Here is a 24,044-nt window from a genome sequence, read left to right on the forward strand (position 1 = left end):
ATGACCCAGCATGTAAGTGCTACCTCAGCATCCTCATCATATTCTTCTGGGTAATCTCCTAGATCCAAAGAGCCTTGTCGGAAATCTTCCACAACTATAGTCTGATGAGATTCCCTCTGAAGGAGTTAAGTGCTTTTGGCCCTTTTGAAAAAGGGTGAATTTCCTCATCAAACACAGGCTCATTTATGATTCAGCTCCTGCAGCCTTAACATGTGTGCATTAGTATCAGTAGTGTTTGTAAGTTACAACCCTATATTGAACCAAGAAAATCAAGGGACTCCAACTTGTAAAGCAGTGAGGATGAGTAGAAATAACAGAGGATTCAGGGTTAGAGCCCCACCTCCATCTTGTCCTAGCAAGTTAATTAAAACTCTCTGTTGCCACAGCTTCTTCTGTGAAATAAGGGGAGTTATTTTCTTTTTCAGAGGGTTGTTTTTTTTGTTTTTTTTTTTTTTTTGACGAATGAGAGAGAGAATTGAGAAAAGCCTCACAAAGGAGGTCCCCTGTGTCGGTCTCTTTATTTTATGGACACATACCCGACCTCATTGAACTAATAAAATCCCTTGTGATGGTATAACAATTTTAGGTCAAAGAATTTCATAAATCCGGTGTGATTTAATGTACATTGATTGCCCTCAGGAAACTCCTAGATCAGAATGTAAATGAGCTACAAAAGCAAGTGAGAATCTTACAAGATAAAGGGAATCAACTGGAAATAACCAGCTCTCAGCAACAATCCAGAATTCAGCAACAGGAGGCCCAACTTCAAAAATACTTGGAAAACAAGAAAGAAAAATCGGATGAGGTAAGAAAGTAAATAGACATACTTTCTCAGTTTTCCTGTTTCCATAGACCCGAGTGATCTAATCATAGCTAATAGTAGCTAGTAATGAGTGCCTAGCATTTTACCCCTTAGGTGTATCGGGAAAGCAGAAACTACTCTAGGTATTTCAAGCAAGAATGGGTTTAACACAGGGAATCACATGCTTACAAACTGTTGGAAGGGAGATGTAAGGGTGAGGAGAAGGTCAGAAAAAACTGCTGCTGGCCTTTAATAACCCAGTTCAGAAATCCCAGGGAGGGGCGCCCGGGTGGCTCAGTTGGTTGAGTGTCCGACTCTGGCTCAGGGCATGATCTTGCAGTTTGTGAGTTCAAGCCCCACACAGGGCTCTCTGCTGTCAGTGCAGAGCCTGCTTCATATCCTCCGTCCTCTCTCTCCGCCCCTCCCCTGCTCATGCCGCCCCTCCCCTGCTCATGCTCGCGCTCTCTCTCTCTCTCTCTCTTTCAAAAAAATAAAACATAGGAAGGAAGGAAGGAAGGAAGGAAGGAAGGAAGGAAGGAAGGAAGGAAGGAAGGAAGGAAGGAAGGAAGGAAGGGAAAGAAAGAAAGAAAGGGAAGGGAAAGGAAAGCACAGAATGTTCTCATTTTAAAAAAATTTGTTTTTTCAGCATCTCAAGAGCAACGGAGATCTGTCGGAAAAGCTGTCCAAGTTGCAGCAAGAGAAGGAAGCACTGTGTACAGAATATGCGCAACTTTTGAAGCAGATGGATGCCCATATGAGGTAAACAAAAAAAAGTTCTGGAAAGGGATTTCATGCCTTTTCCCAAATACACCCTTTTCATTTGCCTTCATGCTTTTATTCCCCTTCACATACTTTGCTCAGTCTGGACCACCCCCTCCCCATTTCAACTCTTCATTTCAAATCCTAATTCTTAGACTAGGAGTCACCTTCTCCAAGAAGCCCACCTTTCTTTCTTTCTTTCTTTCTTTCTTTCTTTCTTTCTTTCTTTCTTACGTTTATTTATTTTTGAGAGACAGCGTGAGACAGAGCACGAGTGGGGGAGGAGCAGAGAGATAGGGAGACAACAGAATCTGAAGCAGGCTCCAGGCTCTGAGCTGTCAGCACAGAGCCTGATGTGGAGCTCAAAATCATGAACCGTGAGATCATGACCTGAGCCGAAGTCAGACGCTTAACCGACTGAGCCACCTGGGCACCTCTCCAAGAAGCCTTTCTTGACCCCACCAGCCTGGGCTGGGTGAAGTACTCATTCTTTGTATCCTCCTCCTAGCCCTTTGCACATGCCTCTCTGTACTTATTCCAGAGCTTGCCACTTTGTCTTGAAATAGTGTGAGTTACTACCTGTCTTCCTCACCAGACTGTAGGTTTTTCAAGGGCATGGGCCATGGTCTTATTCATCTTTTTATCCATAGTTCTGATTTTATAGTAGGTGCTCAATAAAAAATGTGTTTCTGAACTTCCTTCTCTTTCTGCCATTCACTGCTCATCATTCCACCAGATTCCTCCCACTCTCCTCCTCTCTGGAATGTAGCAGAGTAGTTCAGAGTATGGACTCTGGAGCCATATTGCCTGGGAACAAATCCTGGTTCTTCCAGAAACTAGCTGTGCGACCTTGGGTGAGTTATGTAAACTTTCTGTGCCTGAGGTCCCTCATCTTTAAAATGGGTAAAATAACAGCACTTACCTCAGAAAGTTGTTTTGAGAATTAAGTGAATCACTATATGTAAAGCACTTACTTAGAACAGTGTTTAACACACAGCTATTATCATATCTAGTTATTGTTCATTGTTTTTCCATGATCCACGTTTCTCCTACCAGCTTTATAGTCTTCTGCTCTATTCCTTCCATTAGGCTGAAATTTCTTATCCTCTTGTGTTGTTACCTCCGTAATTATCACATTGATGAGAATGATTTAAAAACCACTGTTTACTGCTGTAGAGCAGAGTGTTTTTAGAGTCACTGGTATCCCTTACCTTGCTTTGATCATCATAATACTGAAAAATGTAGAAACCATGGTCAGGGGAGTATGTGTGGTTCAGTTCATGCTGCTTACAAACCTAAAGCTAGAACTCAGTCGTGTAATAAGCTCTTTAGGGGCACCTGGGTGGCTGAGTTGGTTCAGTGACAGACTCTTGATTTCAGCTCAGGTCATGGTCTCACAGTTTGTGAGTTCAAGCCCAGTTTTGGACTCTGCACTGAGAGTGCAGAGCCTGCTTGGGATTCTCTCTCTCCTCTCTCTCTCTCTCTGCTCCTGCCCTGCCCTGCTCACTCTCTAAATAAATAAATAACTTTTAAAAAAGTGAATAACCTATATAGGGCTCTTTCCACATCTTGCCTTGGTATTAGAGGGAGTTGAAAGAATGAAGTGCTAGGTCTAGGGCATATAAAATGCCACAATTCCTGACAAGTGAGTTGATCCTGAATCTAATATGTGTAGAAATTGCTTACCCAGAATCCTTTCTGTGTTTACTCCTCGTCTCTGTCATTTAAACATAGTTTTATGACTTTACTATCATAGCTTGGATAAAATTTTATATTCTCTTCCTCTTTTTTTTTTTGATGCAAAAAAGGTGATTTTATTAAAGCACAGGGACAGGACCCATGGGCGGGAAGAGCTCTCTACTGCAAGTGTGGAGGTGACCCTTTTATAGAGTCTGGGAAAGATAAAGTCAAGAGGAAGTTTCCAAAGAGACTTTCACATGCTAACTTACTGGAAGCCTAGCTATTGTCAAGCTAAAGTTGTTTATCTCTTTAGCAAAGCATTATCATTAAGACCGGAGGGAGTTCCTGGACTTTTGGCCATTGATGGGATTGCCTTTTTGTTGTAAACTGGTAGAGACTATTTGTTTTTTGTCCTTTTCTGTTTTGGGATAGCTGGGAGTGTCCAAGGACTATCATACATGTCCTACCTGCGGGGGTGGGGGGTTGCTGTTAGCCTGTACTTTACCCCCAGCTTACCCCATGCTCCCCACTGAAAAATTTTGACGCTTAAATCTTTAGGGTTGTTGAAAGTGGAAGGTCTCATCTTCTGTAGCGTCTTCCTGCTGAGTAGGGGTGTAGAAATGTCCCTACCTATAAGGGTCAATATTGTTCAGTTGGGGAAGGTATAGGGGAGTTACAAAAGACAGAGGCAGCTGAATCCAAGGTGGACAATGTGTATGAACCTTCCTGAGTAGAAAGGATCATCTGTTGGCTTGAAGTTATTGCAGTGATGGAGTCTTAGCACCAGGCAGAGAGACATGGCAGAAAACAGCAAAACATGATTAGAATAACTAGAAAGATTAGCCCAAATAAAAGTCCTTTGGTAGTTGACAAAAATCCTCCAGTCCAGAAGTTTAACCAATCATTAAAGGAAAGAGAGGGATTGTTTCCAGCACCAATTCAAGTATTCATGTCAGTTAGAAATCCGGAAATATTTTTGTGGTCATCTGGAATGTATACACAGCATTTTGTTTTTATGAGAGTACAAGTTTCACCTTGTGCAGCAGTTAAGACATCTAATACTATTCTATTTGGTAGAACTGCTCTATGCATAATGTTATTGAGAGTCATTGAAGGCTTTAACTGTGTAACAGGTGGTGTTTAACCATCATATAGACTCTGTTTTGTTTAGTAAGCAATTAGTCAATCAATAAAAGGTACTTTTATAGAAACAAGAAAAATACAGGTTAATGGTTAGAGCAAATTACAAACCCAGTGTTTACCAGTGCTACCAGTGAGATTTTTAGATGTCAGGCTTGAAGCATCCTCCAATGGGAGTGGGAACAGGCAGCAGGAATCAGATGGGTTTTTCTGATTTGTAATTCAGATGTCTCTTGTGATCCTTTTGAATGGCCCATTTTAAGAAGGAATTGTTAGTATAAATTGGGGAAAGGAGAATGAAAAAGAAAGGTACAACCATCCTAAGAGAAGTTTGAGCAAAAGTTTGAGGTCTTCCACGGGTTTACAAGAACAAGAAGGCACATTAGTTTGCTCATTGGTTTTCTGAAGGAGGTACGGGTTTTATTTTAGATATAGGAGCCCGTAAAGAGTGCCCCTCTAATTTTACTTCAGTGGGAGTATATGATATGACCCCGTAGGGGACCTTTTATTTTGGAGTTAAATTCCCTACTGTATTGGACTTTCAATTTACCAGGTCTCCTGGGTTTATATGGATGGGGTGGGTTTCTAGTAAATGTCAGATCAGGTTTAGGGAGACTATGGTTTGCATATCCACTTAAGAGATTTATGAATTAACCTGGATAATTCAAGTGAATAACTTAATAAAGTGAATAATTTAATAAAGGACTATAGTCTTTATCTATTGATAGGTCTACAGGGAGAAAAGTCTTTTCATACAATCTTTGGGGAATCCATCCCATTTTCCAGTTGTTTGGATAATCATATGCCCCTGGGGTTTTGTTATTATCACCACAGAATAACAAGCAAGAAGATTGTCCATACCTGTGGTATTATGACAATTTTTCTGAAGTTTACCTCAAGTTGTCTAGTTTAGGCAAACAACATTTAAGACGATCAGAACTAGAATTTAACATTCATAAAGGTGTGTTATTGAAACCTGTTATTGAAACCTCTAAAAACCCTCATTTCCAAAGACAGCCAAATGGAAACCAATTTGTTTGTAGAACAAGTCCAGTTTTAACAAACTTGGCCTACTTATTTACAGAAGTTCAGCAAGAACAGTTATTGATCATATATATCTTTTAAATTTTACTTTGCTGGAACTTTTTAGAAGGAATCTCCAGATTGAACTTTTTAGTAGCCTCTCCAGGCCAGAAGCCAAGCCAAGTACTTGCTGTCAGACATGCCTGCAACACCTGTAGATTTGGGCGAATTCCTCTTCACAAGGTGCCGAAGATATCCCGAGGTTCCTGCACCTGCCAGGAAGTGACATTCTTTACTCACCTGGTTAGGCTGCTGGGAACTTAGCCAAGGAGCTTTATGGCTCCATGTGTCATAAAGTCAACCTTAGTTCCTTTTAACTGTATGGTCATAACTGAGTCTATGCATGTCTCTCAAATATGACATTCCAGTTAAAGCCTTGGTAAAATTACCAATATTTCCAATGGTGTCCGGTTCCAAGGAGAACAGATTCTCATTGAACTTATGTAGCAGTGAGACATACACATGGAGATGGGACACCAAGGCTTTTCTTTACAGGAAGCAGTTTTATTTGTGCCAGCACAGGCTCAGCGGGCTAAGACCCAAAAGGCTGAGCCCTGAGCACCGTGGGGGGCAGGAGAGGGTCGCCTTTTGTACAACTTTTGCTCCTTTGTCTCCCACAAATGGTAACCTACAGTCTGAATGGGCGGTCTATGTTAGAGAGTCGGGAGGAATGTTGCGCACGTGCACATAGCCAGGTTGCCTTCCCTTGTCTTGAGGTTTTCACCACATTCCTTAGGGAGGGGCTCTACCACACTTATGCAAACAAGTATGATGGCCACGGAAGAAAGAATGCTCACTGAGAGCTTTTGAATTTGAGAGGGTTTAGGTAGAGAGAAAAGTTAAATACTTTGTACACAAATAAATACTTTATGACATTTCTGTATAGCACAGATATCTTGAGAAAGTTTCCTTAATCTGGAAGAGCAAATGTTAGAGAACCGGCAATACTTCAAAACAAGAGCTGCAAAACGATAACCATCTTTTTCAGTTCATTTAGTCCCATGTTACTAATTCTTCTTCTGTTTCAATGCAACTTTTTAGTTCTGAAAATTCTTACCCATCTTAATATTAATCTTAAAGATGTCAAATGCCTGTATGTGTCCTAAAAGTTCTTTGTATAAGTCTCCTTGAAAATGAAACATGTTTTCTTATATGCTTCCAGAACAAATAACTATAAATGACAAAATCTCAGAAACGGACATTGGTAACAATCTAATATGAGAGTTCATTAAGATGCAATTGACCGGGGCGCCTGGGTGGCTCAGTTGGTTGAATGTCCGACTTCAGCTCGGGTCATGATCTCGCCGTCTCTGAGTTCGAGCCCGGAGCCTGTTTCGGATTCTGTGTCTCCCTCTCTCTCTGACCCTTCCCCGTTCATGCTCTGTCTCTCTCTGTCTCAAAAAAATAAATAAACGTTAAAAACAATTTTTTTAATTAAAAAAAAGATGCAATTGACAAGGAAATTCGGTTATTTTTGTGACACATAACATTTCAATAATCGGCATAGCCAAGTGCCGACCTTATTACCAAAACATATTAAAACATCAGGATTTGCATTTATATTGGAGCATTTACCCATGCATCTACCCATGCACTTACCCGTGCAACACAACCTAAGGTTTACCATGAATGACAGTGTCTTCCAAGTAACTTCACATACCAAAAAAAGGCCTAACTGGTCAAAAAAACTTCATTTACAATTTAAATCTTGGGAAGTTTGTTAAAACCTTAGATAAGTTACAGAGCACAACCTAAACAGGATTACTGCTCATTACAAATTTTATTTATTCATTTAACCAAGGTGGCACTGAGAGATTCCAAAGGCAAATATATAGGGTTATATAGTTGTTAGCAGAACTTAGCTCCTTTCACATTGAGAAGTTTTAACTTGAAGTAATCAAAGACTTGATAAAGAGGAAACCCAAAGCTTTGGTTTTCTCCGGCAGACCAGAGAGAAAAATTTTGCATATTATTTTTTTATCAAGAGCAGATCAACAATCCAAGAAAACTTTTGTGTTTTGAGCAGAGAGAAAAGCAGAATTTTAACCTTATACCAGTGTACTTTTAAAATCCATTCGTTGCAACCTTTGTGCATCCTAACCACACATGAAATTCCTTTCCAGAGATTTTCCTTCACGAACCTTCTACAACTTTCCTTTGCCATCAGATTTTGTTCCAAACCATTTCTCTCCAAACAGCCCTTCTCATTTAGGACAAAATTACTGTCTTTTACCTTCCACAAAAATGTATTTCCATTCCTTATATTCTTCTTACACATTTCCTACATTTTTACATACCGAGTTGTTTCCCTTATTTCCATTAGTATAAACTACATTCAGCAGAATTTCAACTCTTAGAAACCTTAGTTTCCAGTGAAAACTTAGTAGTAACCGATTGTGAACTGTTACCAGAATTCTTTAGATGGCAAATTTATGAACCACTTAAGCACAAGCATGTTTGCCGACAGACCCAAATAGCCTTAGTTTGTCTGCAATAAGAAGTCAAAGCGCAAACCTAATTAATGTTTTAGCATTCCATTTTATTTGGAAAAGACCTAGATGTCCAATGAATTCTATCCCGTTCATTATACAATCGAAACTTTAATGTTTCAGGTTACCAAAGACTTTGAAAGCTGTCTTAACAATTACTGCTGAAAACCTCAAGACAGACAAAATTAACCATTATTTTAAGTCATCTTTTTGCTAACAAATTGCAGAGGTAACCTGAGCTTATTTGACCTTCAGCAAACCCAGATAGAATAAAAAAAAAGTTTTATATTTAATGCTGATAAACAGGTTTATCTCAAACCAGCAAACTTAAATTAGTTTAACTACCAAAAATGTTACCCCTGCATCCACTTAAAAGTCAATCAATTTGTTCCCCGTCTTTAGTTTTTACCTGGAACATCAGCGGGGAATATGAAGTGGGGAGTCCAAGGGGGTGTCCTTTACTCCTTGACTTAGAGGGTGGGAGGAGCAGCCAATGGTGCCTGAGGCACCAATGATGGTATAGGAACCAGTTGTGCAGGCTGCACCCAAGGTGGTGCGGAAATAGGAGGAGGGGGAGGGGAAGGCTGAAGAGGTGAGGTTCTACCCAGAGGCCTGAAGGCAGATAAAATTCCAGAGGGCAGAGAGAGAGAGAGAGAGAGAGAGAGAGAGGTCTACTTGGTCCTAAAGCCTGTCCACTTGGACAGATGAGCAGGCACCAGGTTTTTTGTTTTGTTTTGTTTTGTTTCCAAAGTGGAAATATGGAGTCCATGTCAGGTAGGAGAAGGCAGACATTTGTTTCCCTGAAACAAATGGAGTTTCGGCAGCTGCTTGGGAATATTCCTTAAAGTCCCCGTCCCTAGGTAAACTAACCACAGTTAGTTCCAATTATAGCCATTAACCCAGGAAATGAATGAAGGAGAGGCCCTCACATCTATTAGCAGAACAGAGAGAGAGTCAAGTGTCCCCTTCATTAGGGATGGCCTGGGTTTCCTCCAGCAACTTAGTTCTATCAGGAGGAGGCCTGTTTAGACATCCAGTATGTCAGGAGGGAGTTTACTAACCAAACACATTTAGGCAAATACATTCTGTAAGAGGACGTTTCGTCTGGGTCCTGATTTAGAGCTGTGAATGCCTGGACCTAGGGTACCTCTATCCATTTGCCAGATTTCCTGCAGAAGAGATCTAACGGTTAGATCCTAGTAAGGCCATGCAGTGTTATGGGAGATCAGTCCTTTCCTAAATTTTGCAATGCAAATTGTCTCCACTGGATTGAAAAGGCATCTCAAGGGAGGATCCCTGAGAACTGAAGAGGAGCTCCCATGTTCCTCCTTCCTAGAGAGAGAAGTAGAGAAGGTCCATTACTACGGAGATCCACCACCTCACCCCCCCCCCCCCCCCGACTCCCAGTTGGCGTCCCACACGCAGGATGTGTCAGAGGTTCCTGGTGTTAAAGTGACCTGAGGCATCCCTCGAACAAAGTTGCTATGATCACTGACTGACCAGCCAACTAAGGGCCCCTGAAGGAAGGATGCTAGGGTCCCTCCCTCCCTCCCTCCCCCGGCTTCCCCATTGCATCCTAGACTACAGATGGGTGCTGACGTATGGACTGAGTTTGCCTTGTCAAAAAGGCTGAGAAGAAACTGCCATTTTTAACCCAAGGAAAATACTGGAAAAGTTTTACAAGGGGGAATTAGCCAATTTTGTAATGTAAGTAGCAGTTAGTAGAAGACGTTGACAGAAAACAGTAAAGATAGAAATCTATCATGATCTAAGCGACATTCCAACACATATAGGCTTTACAGCCAGCTTCCCTGGGAAATGGTCCCCAGTTGGGTTTTAATTCAATTGAGTACTGGTTTCGGCTGGCTCCTAGTGGGGGTCTCCTGGCCAGAGGCGGCTAGTCCAGAGATTTGGAGGGGAATTACATTAGACCAATGAGGAGGAAACCTCACACTGGAGTCTTAGGATCGGTGGCCGTCCTGGTGACTTAGGTGGCTGTCCCGTGCCCAAGACAGACAACTTTGTATAAGGACAGGAATAAAGAGAGGGCATCAAGCTTCTGGGTCTTATTACCATTCCCGCCAGGGTACTAACTTTCAGCCAAAAGGCAGGCTTTTTCCTCCCCATAGAGTAGCCACAGCTAGAGGATTGCAACCTAAGCAGTCGACATGAAAGTGTTCCAATTCGACCACATTCCTTGAAAAGCCCCTGAAATGAGAGTAAAGGAAGAAAAGAAAAGGTACTCATCAAGTTTGCACCAAGGCTCAGAGTCCAGATGAAAAGACTCAAAGCTCCCATGTAAGGGCACCAAAATGATGGGATTCTTAACACATGTAATCTTTTGTGTCCAACTTCTTTTGCTCAACATATGCTATGATTTTTGATGCTCACGTATAGTCATAAATATTTGTCATTTTATCTTAAAATTTTTTGCTGGCTGTGAGGCTGGTTATTCTTCCATGTTATTTTCCCCTTGCCTTTGGGACAGTGGATCCTGACCCCAGCTGCATGTGCCTGGGTACCAGCATAGATTTAGTTAGATCAGAAGCAGTGGGGATAGGGCTTAGGGATCACTGTTTTTATAAAAGCTTCCTCATGTGATTCTGATGTGCCATCCAGTGTTAAAAAACACAGATTTAGGAAAGAAAATGGAAGGAACTGTCAAAACTCGAAGTTCATTTTTGTTTTCATTCCCCTGATCCCAGTCCTGGCCTTTATGGACCATGCCTAATTTTTCCATGTTTTCCCAACCACTCTTCCAGAGGAACAAATTCCTTGCCTTTTTGAAAGAAAAATAATGGAAAAGTCCATCTGGTTCTACTCGAACATAAACAAAAAGTTGTCCCTAAATTTTAAAACATGAGTATTGTGCTGCCTCATAGATCTAGTAGTTAATAAAACCAAAAATAAACTTAGAAAATGCATGTGCTCTTCAGGCAAGTTGGCCAACAGAGCTTCTGACCAAAGCAGAAAGTGTGCCAAACAGCCAGCCAGCAATGGCAAGGGAAGGCTCCAGCCTCTCACCAGCTGTACTGCGTCAACATACTCTTCAAACCATGCATAACACTACAGGAAGAAGCCTGAGTATCAGGCAGTAGGAGCTAGTTAGGTCAACCCTAATCCACTCACTTAATGGAACTTCATTCCACTGTAAAAGATGGGGGCCCTGAAGGTGAGACAGCAGCATGAGGAAATGCTTACAATATAATAAATGAAAAGGGCATAAGATAAAAATTTTAATATAGGTAAGATTTAAGGAAAAGATGCTTATAAAAAGACTAGAAGGAAATACAACCACTATTTTAATACTAATCATATTGGGAGTTGGGTTTTCTTCCCAAATTTTCTATAGCTTATCATCTTACTTTAAAAAAATAAATTAATTTCTGGGGCGCCTGAGTGGCTCCAGTGGGTGTCTGACTTCGGCTCAGGTCATAGTCTCACAGTTTATGAGTTCAGGCCCCTCATCAGGCTCTGTGCTGGCAGCTCGGAGCCTGGAGCCTGCTTCGGATTCTATATCTCCCTCTCCCTCTGCCCTACCCCTGCTGGTACTCTTTCCCTCTCTCTCTTTCGAAAATAAATAAAACATTAAAAACAATTTTTAATAAAAAAATTTCTTTTTTTAAATGTTTATTTATTTATTTTGAGAGAGAGAGAAAAAAGAGAGAGTAGGGGAGGATCAGAGAGAGAGGGAGAGAATCCCCAACTCCACTAACAACACAGAGCCCGACCTGGGGCTTGAGCTTTAAGCTCGACACTGACAGTGTGGATCCCTCCCCCTCTCTCTCTCTGCCCCTCCCCTGCACCCGCTCTCTTTTTCAAAAATAATGAACTAAAAAAAAAGGACATAATTTACAAGGCTGTACGACTCTCTTGGAGTAGCTCTTCCATCACAGTTTGATTAGAATTAGCATCTAGATAAGTCTGTTTTGCTCCTCCCCTCCAGCTGGTTCCTAGTACTTGTATAAAACAAAATATCAAACCCACACATATTTGGTCAATTTATGACAAGGAAGCAAAGAATATACAGTGGGGAAGAGACAGTCTCTTCAATAAACAGCGTTGTGGAAACTGGATGGTTACATGCCAAAGAATGAAGCTGGACCACTCTCTTATACCATACACAAAATTTTACTCAAAAAATGGATTAAAGACTTGAATGTAAGACCTGAAATGTAAGCCTACAGTTAACACAATATTCAATGGTGAAATGCTGAAAGCTTTCTCTAGTAGATCAGAAGATATAAACTTTCTGTTATAAAACAAATAAATCGTGGAGATGTAATGTATAGCATGGTGACCAGAGTTAGTATTGTATTGCATCTTTGAAAGCTGTTCTAAGAGAGTAAATCTTAAAAGCTCTCATCACAAGAAGAAAAGTTTCTATATATGGTGACAGATGTTAGACTGTAGTGATCGTTTTGCAATATACACAAATATCAACTCATTATGTTACACAGCTAAAACTAATATAATGTCAATTATGCCTCAATTTAAAAAATAATGAAATTTAATTTCATTTTTAAAAATTAAAAAATAAATTTCTTACTGGAGAAATCAGCAACATCTGGTTTGCTTGGCTTTGCTGGCATTATAGCCTTAGGGTAGAGTGGGAGATCACAGGCTCTAAGGTCAGATTCTTCTTTGTACAAGTAACTTCCTTCTGGGTCAGGAGTCTCAAGAGCACCCTTAGGTTTGTGATTCATTCGGACTCACAGAACTCAGAAGAGCCGTTATACTCATGGTTATGGTATATTACAGTGAAAGAATACAGATTAAAATCAGCAGAGGAGAAAGGCTCATAGGATAGAGTCCAGGAGAGACAGGATGCAAGCCTGTTGTCCTCTCCCAGTGGAGTAGAACGGACAGTACATAATCCTACCAGCAATGATGTGTGACAACACGTATGAAGGTTTCCCAACCAGGGAAACTCACCTGAGCCTTGACATCCAGAGATTTTTATCGGGGGTCAGTCTCATCGGCATGGAGTGCCCCAGTGATTACCGTTAATTACTCAGTCTCCAGACTCCCAAACCCCCAAGGTCAAACTGACACAGCATGGCCCAGGGCCCTAGGAGAACAAAAATGCTCTCACCATAAATCATATTGGGTTTTTTTTTTTTTTTTGAAATGTTTATTTATCCTTGAGAGAGCACAAGCAGGGGAAAGACAGAGAGAGGGGGACAGAGGATCCTAAGCGGGCTCCGTGCTGACAGCATAGAGCCCGATGTGGGGCTCAAACTCATGAACCGCGAGATCATGACCTAAGCCGCAGTCAGATGCTCAACCGACTGATCCACCCAGGTGCCCCGATCATATTGTTAAGATAAAATATTGGTGTGGTCCAAGGCCACAGGTATACAAAGATGTTATTATCGAGCAGGATATTCCAAGGCCTTAGAGAGCTAGTCAAGGAATGTGAAGGGTTTGGATACCTCAGTTCCACTGAGTAAACTCTACTGCCCAGCCTCCACGTCCTGATTCATAGAGAAGGAGATTGGCTGCACAGCTTTGCTTTAAAATCAAATGAGATGGGGCGCCTGGGTGGCGCAGTCGGTTAAGCGTCCGACTTCAGCCAGGTCACGATCTCGCGGTCCGTGGGTTCGAGCCCGGCGTCGGGCTCTGGGCTGATGGCTCAGAGCCTGGAGCCTGTTTCCGATTCTGTGTCTCCCTCTCTCTCTGCCCCTCCCCTGTTCATGCTCTGTCTCTCTCTGTCCCCAAAAAAAAAAAAAAAAAAAAAAAACGTTGAAGAAAAATAAAATCAAATGAGAAAAAAATAATAATAAAAATAAATAAATAAATAATAAATAAATAAAATCAAATGAGGTGTGTGAAAAGCCTGGAGCACAGGTTTTTAGTTAGCTGGTAGTTCCCTTCCATCAGGGCTTCCCCCAGTTTAAGTATCAGAGGTAAGATCAGACAGTTGACATGTGCAAACTGCTCAGCACCGTAGGCCTGAATGACTGTGCCCTCAAGTGTCTACAGTACCCAGAGTGGATTCCTCATTCCTTAAACACTTTCTGTTTCAGTTAAAAAGGCATTACCCAAATGTCTAGGCATTCAGGGAAATCAGGGGGCTACAGAGACCATTAGAATAGTTTCTTCTTGTTTGGAGTAGTTGTGGTTTTTTGTTTTTTTGTTTTTTAAGCTATCAGGATGTAATTAACCACAAATAAAAATAAAGTGAAACGAAAGAAACCAAAAACTTGACATCGATGTAGACCAAAATTTTCTCTTACATAACAAGAAATCTGGAGGAAGGTGATTGTTGGGGTAGCTTTAGCTGCTCAGTAGTGTCGTGAAGGCCCAGGCTCTTTCCTTCCTTTCCCTCTGCCATGCTTGGTGGGTCAGCACCTTTGTCTTTAGGCTTGTCACATCATGGTTACAAGGTGGTGACTGTAGGGGCAGGTGGCGCAAGCTCAGCAGGAGGCCAGCCAGCGCAGAGAGGGCTGGTTTCTGAAGTTCCTGGAAGTGCCCAGCAAGCATACCTTTGTCACAGGTCCATCCCTGTAGCCACACACAGACACACACACACACACACACACACACACACACACACACACACACCCCTGGGACCCACCCACCTTTCTTGAGATCAAGAGCCCTCTGTGGGCACCTAAATGAAATCTGGGTTTTGCCAGCAGGAGCGAAGAAAGGCTCTAGGTACACTTAGCCCGCCACAAGTAGTCTGTTTATGATGAAGTGGAAGTGGTGAGGGATCCCTCCCAAATATGCCCAGGGCTTTCTCTCAAGCTTTAGGTTGCATTAGAATCCCCAGAAGCGTTGCTAAAACACAGATCCACTCCCAGAGTTTACTATTCTGCGGTTCCGGGAGAGAGCCCGAGGCTTTGCACCTTCGAACAAGTTCCCAGGCGATGCGGATGTTGCTGGTCACGACGCAGCTTGGGGAACACTGCTGTAGGCTGAGAAAACCTGGTTTAGGAACGTTAGCTACAGCAGTGCTTCTCAGTGAGCAGTGGTTTGCCTCCCAGGGCAAGGGAACATTTTGCAATATCTGGAGACATTGGTACGACTGGCATCAAGTGGGTAGAGGCCAAGGATTCTACAAAGCACAGGATAGCCCTCCACAACAAAGACTTATCTGGCACAAGATGCCAATGGGGCAAAGGTCAAGAAACCCTGGTGTGGAGTGATTTTGTGTTATCAGACCTAATAGGTTCAAAGTAAAACTTCTCCTCAATTTTTCATTAGAAGAAGCACTTTCTGAATAACAATGTTCTTACTTGGAAAGCACAGCCATTCTCAAAGAGGTTTGCCTAGTGGTGGCATTGAGGTATTAATCTGTTTTCTTGTTTGCTCGGATTAGGTGTTATAGTAGCTTGAAATGATCATTTAGATTTTTGTTCTTTAAAAAAAACCCCAACAGGTTTATTGATATAATTAATATACCATATAGTTCACCCACTTAAAGTGTACAATTGAATGGCTTTTAGTTGTACATCCAACACCACAATCAATTTTAAAACATTTCACACCCCCCAAAGAAGCCTTTTAGCTGTTGTCCGCCATCCTCAGTTTCCCTCCCCACCCCTAGCCCTGGGCGACAAGGAATCCTCTATTTGCCTGTTCTGGACATTACATATAAATGGAATAATATAATATGTGGTCGTTTGTGACTGACTCTTCACTCAGCATAATTCTTTCAAGGTTCATCCATAGTGTCACATGGATCAGTACTTCATTGCTTTTTGAGGCAGATTCATGTTCCATTGTACAGATAACCCATATTTTATTTATCCATTCTTCAGGTGATGGTCTTTGGGTTGTTTCTACCTTTTGGCTATTGTGAATGGTGCTAGTATGAATATTCATATACAGGTTTTTGTGTGGACATATGTTTTCACTTCTCTTGGAGAAATACCTAGGAGTGGAATTGCTGGGTCATATGGCTCTATGTTTAACCATTTGAGCCAGGCTTTCTCCAAAGAGGCTGCCATTCCTACCAGCAGTGTTTGAGAGTTCCAATATCTCTACATCGTTGCTAGCACCTGCTATTATCTTTCTTTTTCATTTTAGCCATCCTAGTGGGTGTGAAGTAGTATCTCCTTGTAGCTTTGACTTGCGTTTCCTTAATGCCTAATGACGTTGAACGTCTTTTCATGTGCTTATTGGCGTTAAGTTCAACTTATGTCAGAATCAGAGTTAGTCTTGAGCAGAAACCTACAGAGAACTGGCCTGCAGAAGTTCAGACTGGAGGCAAGGATCGAGAGCAGACTCAGTTATCAGAGGCTGAAGTGGGTTATATCACTGTCCACAGGTATAGCCAAGAACTAGAAACTTAAATTAACAGCTGACTCCATGGAGCAGGATTCAGAATTAGATGTCAGGGGTCAGAAGTCAAGGAGTGTTTCCTGAGTTGGGGATGACTAAAGCTGGTGTTATTTAAGAGGTTATCCTTGGTCCATTCCCCTACTTGGGGGCAAGAAGTCCTGCAGGAGTGAGGCAGGACGAATATCCACATCTGGTGGCAGGCCTCGACAGAGCAAAAAGAGGACACCCGAGAGAGGCGCACACACACGAGGAGGCAACATAAACTTCCACAGTGCTCAGCTGGGCCTCTATTTAAATTTACTTTGGGGGCGCCTGGCTGGCTCAGTCAGTTGAGCGTCCAACTCTTGATTTCAGCTCAGATCATGATCTCATGGTTTGTGGGATCGAGCCCCGTATTGGGCTCCGTGCTGTTAGTGGAGCTTGGGATCTTCTGTCTCTCTGCCCTCCCCTGTTCACACACACACACACACACTCTCTCTCTCTCTCTCTCTCTCTCTCTCAAAATAAAGAAACAAACTCAAAAAATAAACTAAAATAAAATAAGAATAAACTAATAAATAAGCAAACAAACAAACAAATACATAAATAGAAATTTACTTTTACAGAGACTTCAATGAGAAACATCACCACCACAAAGTCAAGCTTGGCCGAGTCAAGAACCTTTTACTTCAGGAAGTAGAGCTGCGAGAAAAGAGAATTGAGCATTTGGAAAATGAAGTCAGAATCCTGCAGCACCAAGTGGAAAAGGTGGGCAGAAGCGAAGAGCTCCCCAAGTTGTCGCTGCTCAACCCAGTCGGGAGAGCGCGCTTGGGCTGCAATCCACCCGGTGGCCCCTTTGCAGCCCAGGTTTTCACTTCTTTGCACCTTCTTTTGATGTGAGTCATCCTTTAAGACCTGCCAGAAAGGATGTAAGACTCGTGGGGATGCTGAACCGAATCAGACGCTGAAAATAGCCCGCACTTCCAACTCAGGAGCAGTGTCTGGTCTTCTCTGACATACCCTTCCGAACCACACTCAGTAACTCATTCCTACTCCACGTTGCCCTCATCATGCCTCGAACTCCTGTTGGTCTTAAATGGCAGTGAAAATATGTGGCCTCTATTCCTTTAGCAATCCTTGTGGGGTGTCTCCAAGCCTTTTTCTAAATATCTGTGGTTTCTTTATCCCTGTCCCGTTGCCCCTGTGACTTACTGGTAAGCGAGAAGACGATGAGGCAGATGGCACGGTATTGACTGCAGAATGGCCTTGAGATCATCAAACGACACAAATTCAAAATGGAGAGCGGCTGACGAGGCCAGTCATGCTTTCCCTTCTTGAGATTCCCTAGCCCATTTCAGAATTTTGAAAACTCTGTCCTCACTCCTAAAATACTCATAGCTATGCACGTGCCAAGGATTCCAGAAGAATTCATGCAATTTCAGTCATTCCACGGGCTGTTATGGGATGGTGAAGAATTCTAGACTACACACATGAGACATTTTTGGATTACAACAGATGGGTCACCAATGTTGGATTCTTAATTAAAAAAAATCCTCCTGATACTCTACACTATAGTGAGGGAGAAAAATAAGCTGGATTTTGCAGTATCCTTTTATCTGGGCACTACATCGCCAAACTTTCAAAGACTCAGATCTATGTTAGATTCACAACTAGGAAAGGTATGCAGAAGAAAGGAGCAATCCTGGCTCATGGGCCCACCAGAAATATTCTGCATTATTACTTTCTTGTACTGCCTGCCTTCCACTGCTAGTCTTACATGACAGAAACAACCCCCCTCCTTTCAGCAGGCATCTTCTCTTTCTCCCTGACTGTACCGGGTTAAATAACGTCCTCCACAAAGTCGTGTCTATCCAGAACCTCAGAGTGGGATCTGATTTGGAAATAAGGTCTTTGCAGGTGGGATTTGTTAAGATGAGGTCATAGTGGATTCGAGTTGGCCCTAAATCAAGGCCCGAAATCCAGTATGTCTGATGGCCCTATGAGAAGAGCAGACACACATAGACACGTGCAGGGGAAGATGGATGATGGATGCAGCTCCATCAGGGAGCACCAGGGAGGGCTTGCCAACACCAGAGACTGAGAGAGAGGCGTGGAGCCCCCAGAAGGAACTAACTCACCCAACACCCCAATTTTAGACGTGTGGCCTCCAGGAATGTGAGAAAATCAGTTCCTCTTGTTTTAAGCCATCCAGTTTGTGGTTCTTTGCTACAGCAGTCCTGGAAACCTGACATATCTACCCAGAGAGTGGCAGGTCTCCAGGAAGTACACTGGAGGAGGCAAGTAAGCAGAGGCTAAGGAAGAGCAGTTGACCCTTTTCTCACTGCCCTTGAAGGGGGGCTGTGGACTCTGGCCTTAAACAGACTTGGATGCAAAATCTAGCCCTGCCACTTAATAGTTCTGTGACCTTGCACAAGCCTCTGGGTATCCTTTCCTCATCTGTAAAATGGCATTGCTAGTACCCATCTCACAAGGCTTTTTGTGCAGTTAAAATATGAAATGCCCGTACCTGACACATACAACTTTCCATAGATGTTACTTTCTTCTCTTTTGTGTGTAAGCTCTCCTAGAAACATGTTAACTGGTAGATGCACAGTTCACAAGAGAAATTGTTAATGGAGTAGGAAATACTTAGCCTAGAGAAGACTGATGTGAGATCTTCTAATGCCACAGTGGTACAAACCTGGAGGTCCTGACTTTACTTAGTTTAGCGTCTGTGGATCAGAGCCATGAGCATAAAAAAGCTGGGCTCCCTTTCCAAGCACCAAATGTCCAGAAAGTAGTGCCACTTTTTTGGGCTTTGTTCCTTCAGCCTTCTCTTTATAGGGTGAGCCAACTGAGTCTCCTGACTATTGTAAACGTCCAAACCAGAGTTCTCCAAATATTTTATCCTTTTATTAGAGAATGTGTCCTGATTTTCTGGCTACAAAAAAAAAAAAAAAAAAAAAAAATAGGGTATTTCCAAAGGGCAGGGTGTCAGTAGCCTTCTCCCTCCAGTTTCCTTTCTAATCCAGTTGTAACTGTGGAGTATTATCTGTGGGATGGCTTCTTCTCAATCCTTACCAAAAATGTATTTAAATAAGAGTAGGCAAGATTACTGTTAGACATTGAAGGGTCCTGGATGCAGGATTTTAAAACCTGGAGTGGTTTGTTTCAGAACATAATGTAATATCCTTTCCTATAATTCTTAAATAATAGATGGAGTCTTTTCTGAATGATCTATATTAGTGTCTTTCTTAAAAGTAAGAAAGTTGCCCCTCTTAACTCCATGATTCACACCTGCCAGCAGCTCAATATTCTTCTCCTACCCCAACTCACTCCCGCCATCAGCACGTGGGAACAAACACAGAAGGGTGAGGGCACTTAACACTGACAGTCATTAGTGACATGAGGAGGGCAATTCTACACTTTTGAGCTTCTAGAGTCCTCCCCAACAGTGACATTTATTAATATCTACTGACTCTTTCAGTATAAGAAGTTTAGTATTGTTTTCACAAGACACCCTCCTTTCTCACTTTAGCTATAGCTTCACTAGCTGTTGCTTTCAGGGAAAATTGTTGGTAGAAAATGAAACATGGTGTTAAGATGGAAGTCTCTTCTGCATGACCACTATACGGATATTCTCAGTAGCCAGCTTACCTGCTTGATTTGCCAAGCCAACTGAGATCCTGACACTGGTTGCCAAGTGAGGGGACTAAATGTCCATCTTCTTGCCTTTGCTTTAAGAAGACTATCACCACAATGCAGATGGAGATGTATTATATGAAAAAATGTCAAACTGGAGCTTCAGGGAATTCAGTTGTATTTGTTAGTGATTTGATACCTATGGTATTAGAATAAATATGAGAAGCTTGGGAACTTATTGAAGTTGAGGTCTCAGATATTTTTAAATGTTAACCCAGAAGAATGATTAATTACTCAAAAAAAAAATACATGACAAAAAAATAACCAAAATAAACAGAAGAACTCTCTAGCTGACAATGTCAGCAAACAGGTGAAAAACAGACCAGGGGGCAGGAGAGGAAAAGTCAACAAGGGAAATTTGCTGTCAACTTTGTAATTCTTTCTCCTGCTGTGGTAACAAGGGGCTTTATTATCTCTAGGAGAAGGCATTCCAGGACAAGATCATTGCTCAAAATGATATACTGCTCCTAGAGAAAAGGAACCTTCTGGAAAAACTCACAGAGAAAGAAGAATTAATCAAGAGCAATAAAGGGGTAACATCTTCAGTCCAGAACAAGTAGGTGCAGTCCTGACTGAGGAGCCAATGAACTCTATAAAGGTGTTCCTCCCTCCACAAAGAGATTGCTCCAGAGACTATTCCTTGAGTTTGCAGCCTATCTCATAACTGTTGCTCTGCTGTCTGCTGTTTCCAGTAGTTTATGCAAAAGTTGTGAAATTAAAGAGAAAAAGATCACGGAGGAGGCGGGTCGGCCATTAAAATTTTTTTTTTTTTAATGTTTATTTATTTTTGAGACAGAGACAGAGCATGAATGGGGGAGGGTCAGAGAGAGAGGGAGACACAGAATCCGAAGCAGGCTCCAGGCTCTGAGCTGTCAGCACAGAGCCCGACGCGGGGCTCGAACTCACAAGCCGCGAGATCATGACCTGAGCCGAAGTCGACGTTTAACCGACTGAGCCACCCAGGCACCCCGGGTTGACCATTTAGATGGGCTCTCTCACATAGGCATTGCCTGACTGAGGGCCTAGCTATGCTTATTCTGGCCTGTCACTTTGTGTTTTAACACTCATGGAATCAAGAGAGATCGAGAGAGGAACAGGCTCATACTAGTGACTTAAATTCATTAAACCCATAGGATACCCAATGTATTAACCTGTAATGAGAAGTATCCACAGCAAAGATAAATTCACATATTAGCCAGCCCAAGCCCTCTCTCCTCTATAGGAAACTTCAATTATAATCAAAGTTTTCTTGGAGCACAGAATTAGGGCAAAGAGAGTGGGTTGAACTTAACAGATAGTGTCACCAATAATAACTGTAATGAGAGCACCGGGGTGGCTCAGTCCTTAAGCATCTGACTTTGGCTCAGGGCATGATCTCACAGTTCATGAGTTTGAGTCCCACACTGGGTGAACTTGAGCCCTGCTTCGGGTAAAACACAAGCCCTGGGTAAGCCCCGCTTCCCTCCACCCCCCACCTCTCTCTCTGCCCCCTTGCTCACTTGTGCCCTCTCTCTCTCTCAAAAACAAAACAAAACAAAACAAAACAAAACAAAACAAAACTATAATGATTAACATTTTTCAAGCACTCACTATGTGCTTGGCACTGTTCTAAACTCTCTCTCTCACCAATCCTCACACTAATCCCAGGAGGGAGACACTGGGATTAGACTTATTTCATGGGTGAGAAAGCTAAGGTCCAGAGAGGCTCAGGAACTCAGACAGCCTAGTCACTGACAGAGCAGTGTGTGAACCCCAGTAGCTTGGCCCTAGAGCCCACAGCACCACAGTCTGTGGGGAGATATGTTCAGCAGATTGGAACTCTCCTTTCTGCTGTTGGGGGCACCTGCTTCTCTGGGCAGACCTGGAGAGTCTCTGATTATCTTTTACTATCTATGTCTCCCCTTTTATGTACTCTAAATAATCCATGCCCTTCTCAATCTACATCATTGATTTTGACATTCCCAATGCAACTGACTTGTTCGCTGTGCCTTAATATTAATGATATTTCCATATTGTCCTCCTGAAGGCACACTCTGGCCATCTGGATTGGATTTGTATGTTTTCCTTAGAGTAAGTTTCTTCTACAGGATGCTGCTTTCTTTTACAGATGAGAAAAACTGAGGCTCAGATTTGGTTTTTGCCAAGGGTCACACAGCAAGCAAATGGTAGAACCAGAACTCAAACACAAAACACAAAAAAATCTCTGATCAAAACTACGTTTTGATCATGTGTCCCAAATAAACCGTGGTCCTGGAAAATGAGCCTGGTATAGTGATTATACCAGGGCTTATATAACTTCTATAACTCGGGCTTAGAAGTCTGAAAGATCTGGATTGCATCTCAGCTCTCCGATTTTCTAGTTTTATGTTGCTTTTCTCTGAGCTTCAGTTTCCTCATATGTAAGATAGGCTCCATAACAACATCAATTTCATGGAGTTGTAAGGATGAATAAAATGAGCCAATACAGGGGCGCCTAGGTGGCTCAGTTGGTTAAGCGTCTGACTTCGGCTCAGGTCATGATCTCATGGTTCGTGGTTTCAAGCCCCACTTCGGGCTCTGTGCTGACAACTCAGAGCCTGGAGCCTGCTTCTGATTCTGTGTCTCCGTCTCTCTGCCCTTCCCCTGCTCATACTCTGTCTCTCTCTCTCTCTCCAAAATAAATTAAAAAAAAAAAAAAACCAAAAACATAAAAAAATTTAAAATAAAAAAAATGAGCCAATATATGAACAGTTTTAAGTGTCTACTCTGTGGGTAGGTTATAGTGCCTAAGCGCATGGTAAGTACTTGGTAAATGGTTGCTGCTGCTGCTACCACTACTGCAGCTGTTACTACTACTACTACTACTACTACTACTACTACCACTACTACCACCACTACTGCTGCTACTGCTACTACTACCACTACTACTGCTACTGTTATTGGTGCTACTGCTACTACTACTGCTGCTACTATTACTATTCCTGTTGCTGCTGCTGCTACTACAAAAGTAGAGGATGACTGTATGAGATCAGAACCAGATGCAGTCTGTGTAGCTACAATATTTGAAGGGATGCAGAGTCTCTTGTTTCAGTCCCACCCCTGAATAGGATCGTATCCTTTGTTAAGTTTCTCTGTTGCATACGGCATGTCTCTGTTCTCAATTTGTATTTAATGACTAGGTATAGGCCAGAAGCTTATTAATTTCGACTTCATCTTGGAACATGGTAGGAATTATTCTGCCAAAGTTGGTTCCAAAATCTGGGCAGTGGGCTAAGACCCAGAGCTAGTGGGAAGTGAGGACACAGTTTTGAGTTTTTAGTAATTAATAAATACTATGCATTATTATTATTTATAATAATACTATATTATTAGTTAGAAAGTAATAAATTGGTAAAAATACAGAAATTTTTAGTTATTCCTCTGATTTATCCCATTCTTAGAGTACTTCTCCTGGACAAAGAAAATAAGCATTTGCAGGAAACCAGTCTCTGGCTCAAACACCAGGTTGGCTTCTTAGAGAGTATCATAAGGAGCATCCAGATTCGCAGAGAAGAGGTAAGCTGGGTGCTGCTATGAGGGCCTTCATATGAAGCCTGGTTGCTAAGACTATTGTGTTCTCTCTTCCCTTCGTCTTCCTGTAGCTGTAGGCTGTACTTGGCCTCATGGTGGACTATGGCAAAGAGGCCCATTGGCTGCACCAGGGCAGCACACCCCGAGACTACTCTTGGCCAGCTTTGCTCTTCTTTGGGTCAGCTTTTATTAAATACTCTCATCCTATGTGATCCCAAAGCAATTTGTGCATGCTTCATAGCTTCTTCCTTAACACTGTATCATCATTGCCTATTTGGCTTCTCTATCTCATCCACTTAGCAGTGAGACCCTGGAGGGCGAGGATTGTATCTCGTATGTCATTGTATCTATAGGCAGGTGCTCCATAAACATTTCAGAGTGAATGAATATTAAATATTTTCACAGATATGCCTCATTCTCAACAACCCTGTTTGCCATGGATTGTTTTAGCCCTGTCTGAGAGATGAGCATATCTGAGCTAGTGGTAAATGAAGCTAGTCTGGTCTGGCAAGGAGTCAAGCCTAAGGAGAACATCAGAGTCAGAGAAAGAAAGAGAGTCAGAGTCCGAG

General features: G+C 42.2%; 1 protein-coding gene across 12 annotated transcripts in view; it reads left to right on the forward strand.

Annotated features, from left to right (window-relative positions):
- The window catches only part of CCDC30 (coiled-coil domain containing 30), a 129,688-nt gene that overhangs the window by 99,161 nt on the left and 6,483 nt on the right, over nt 1-24,044 (forward strand). For 11 of the 12 annotated variants that reach the window (XR_008294347.1, XR_003420234.2, XM_027059486.2 and 8 more), the window contains 5 exons: nt 640-805; nt 1,449-1,561; nt 16,851-16,992; nt 20,346-20,482; nt 23,346-23,460. Coding sequence is in view for 10 of the 12 variants with exons in the window: in XM_027059486.2 (XP_026915287.1) it covers nt 640-805; nt 1,449-1,561; nt 16,851-16,992; nt 20,346-20,482; nt 23,346-23,460 (673 nt within the window). In the remaining 2 variants the exon portion in view is untranslated. Of the gene's footprint in view, nt 1-639; nt 806-1,448; nt 1,562-2,297; nt 2,524-16,850; nt 16,993-20,345; nt 20,483-23,345; nt 23,461-24,044 lie in introns of those variants that run through there. The other variant, XM_053212552.1, reaches the window with a different exon arrangement.

This window comes from Acinonyx jubatus, chromosome C1 (assembly GCF_027475565.1).
Source record: "Acinonyx jubatus isolate Ajub_Pintada_27869175 chromosome C1, VMU_Ajub_asm_v1.0, whole genome shotgun sequence".
In the NCBI taxonomy this organism is placed as follows: domain Eukaryota; kingdom Metazoa; phylum Chordata; class Mammalia; order Carnivora; family Felidae; genus Acinonyx; species Acinonyx jubatus.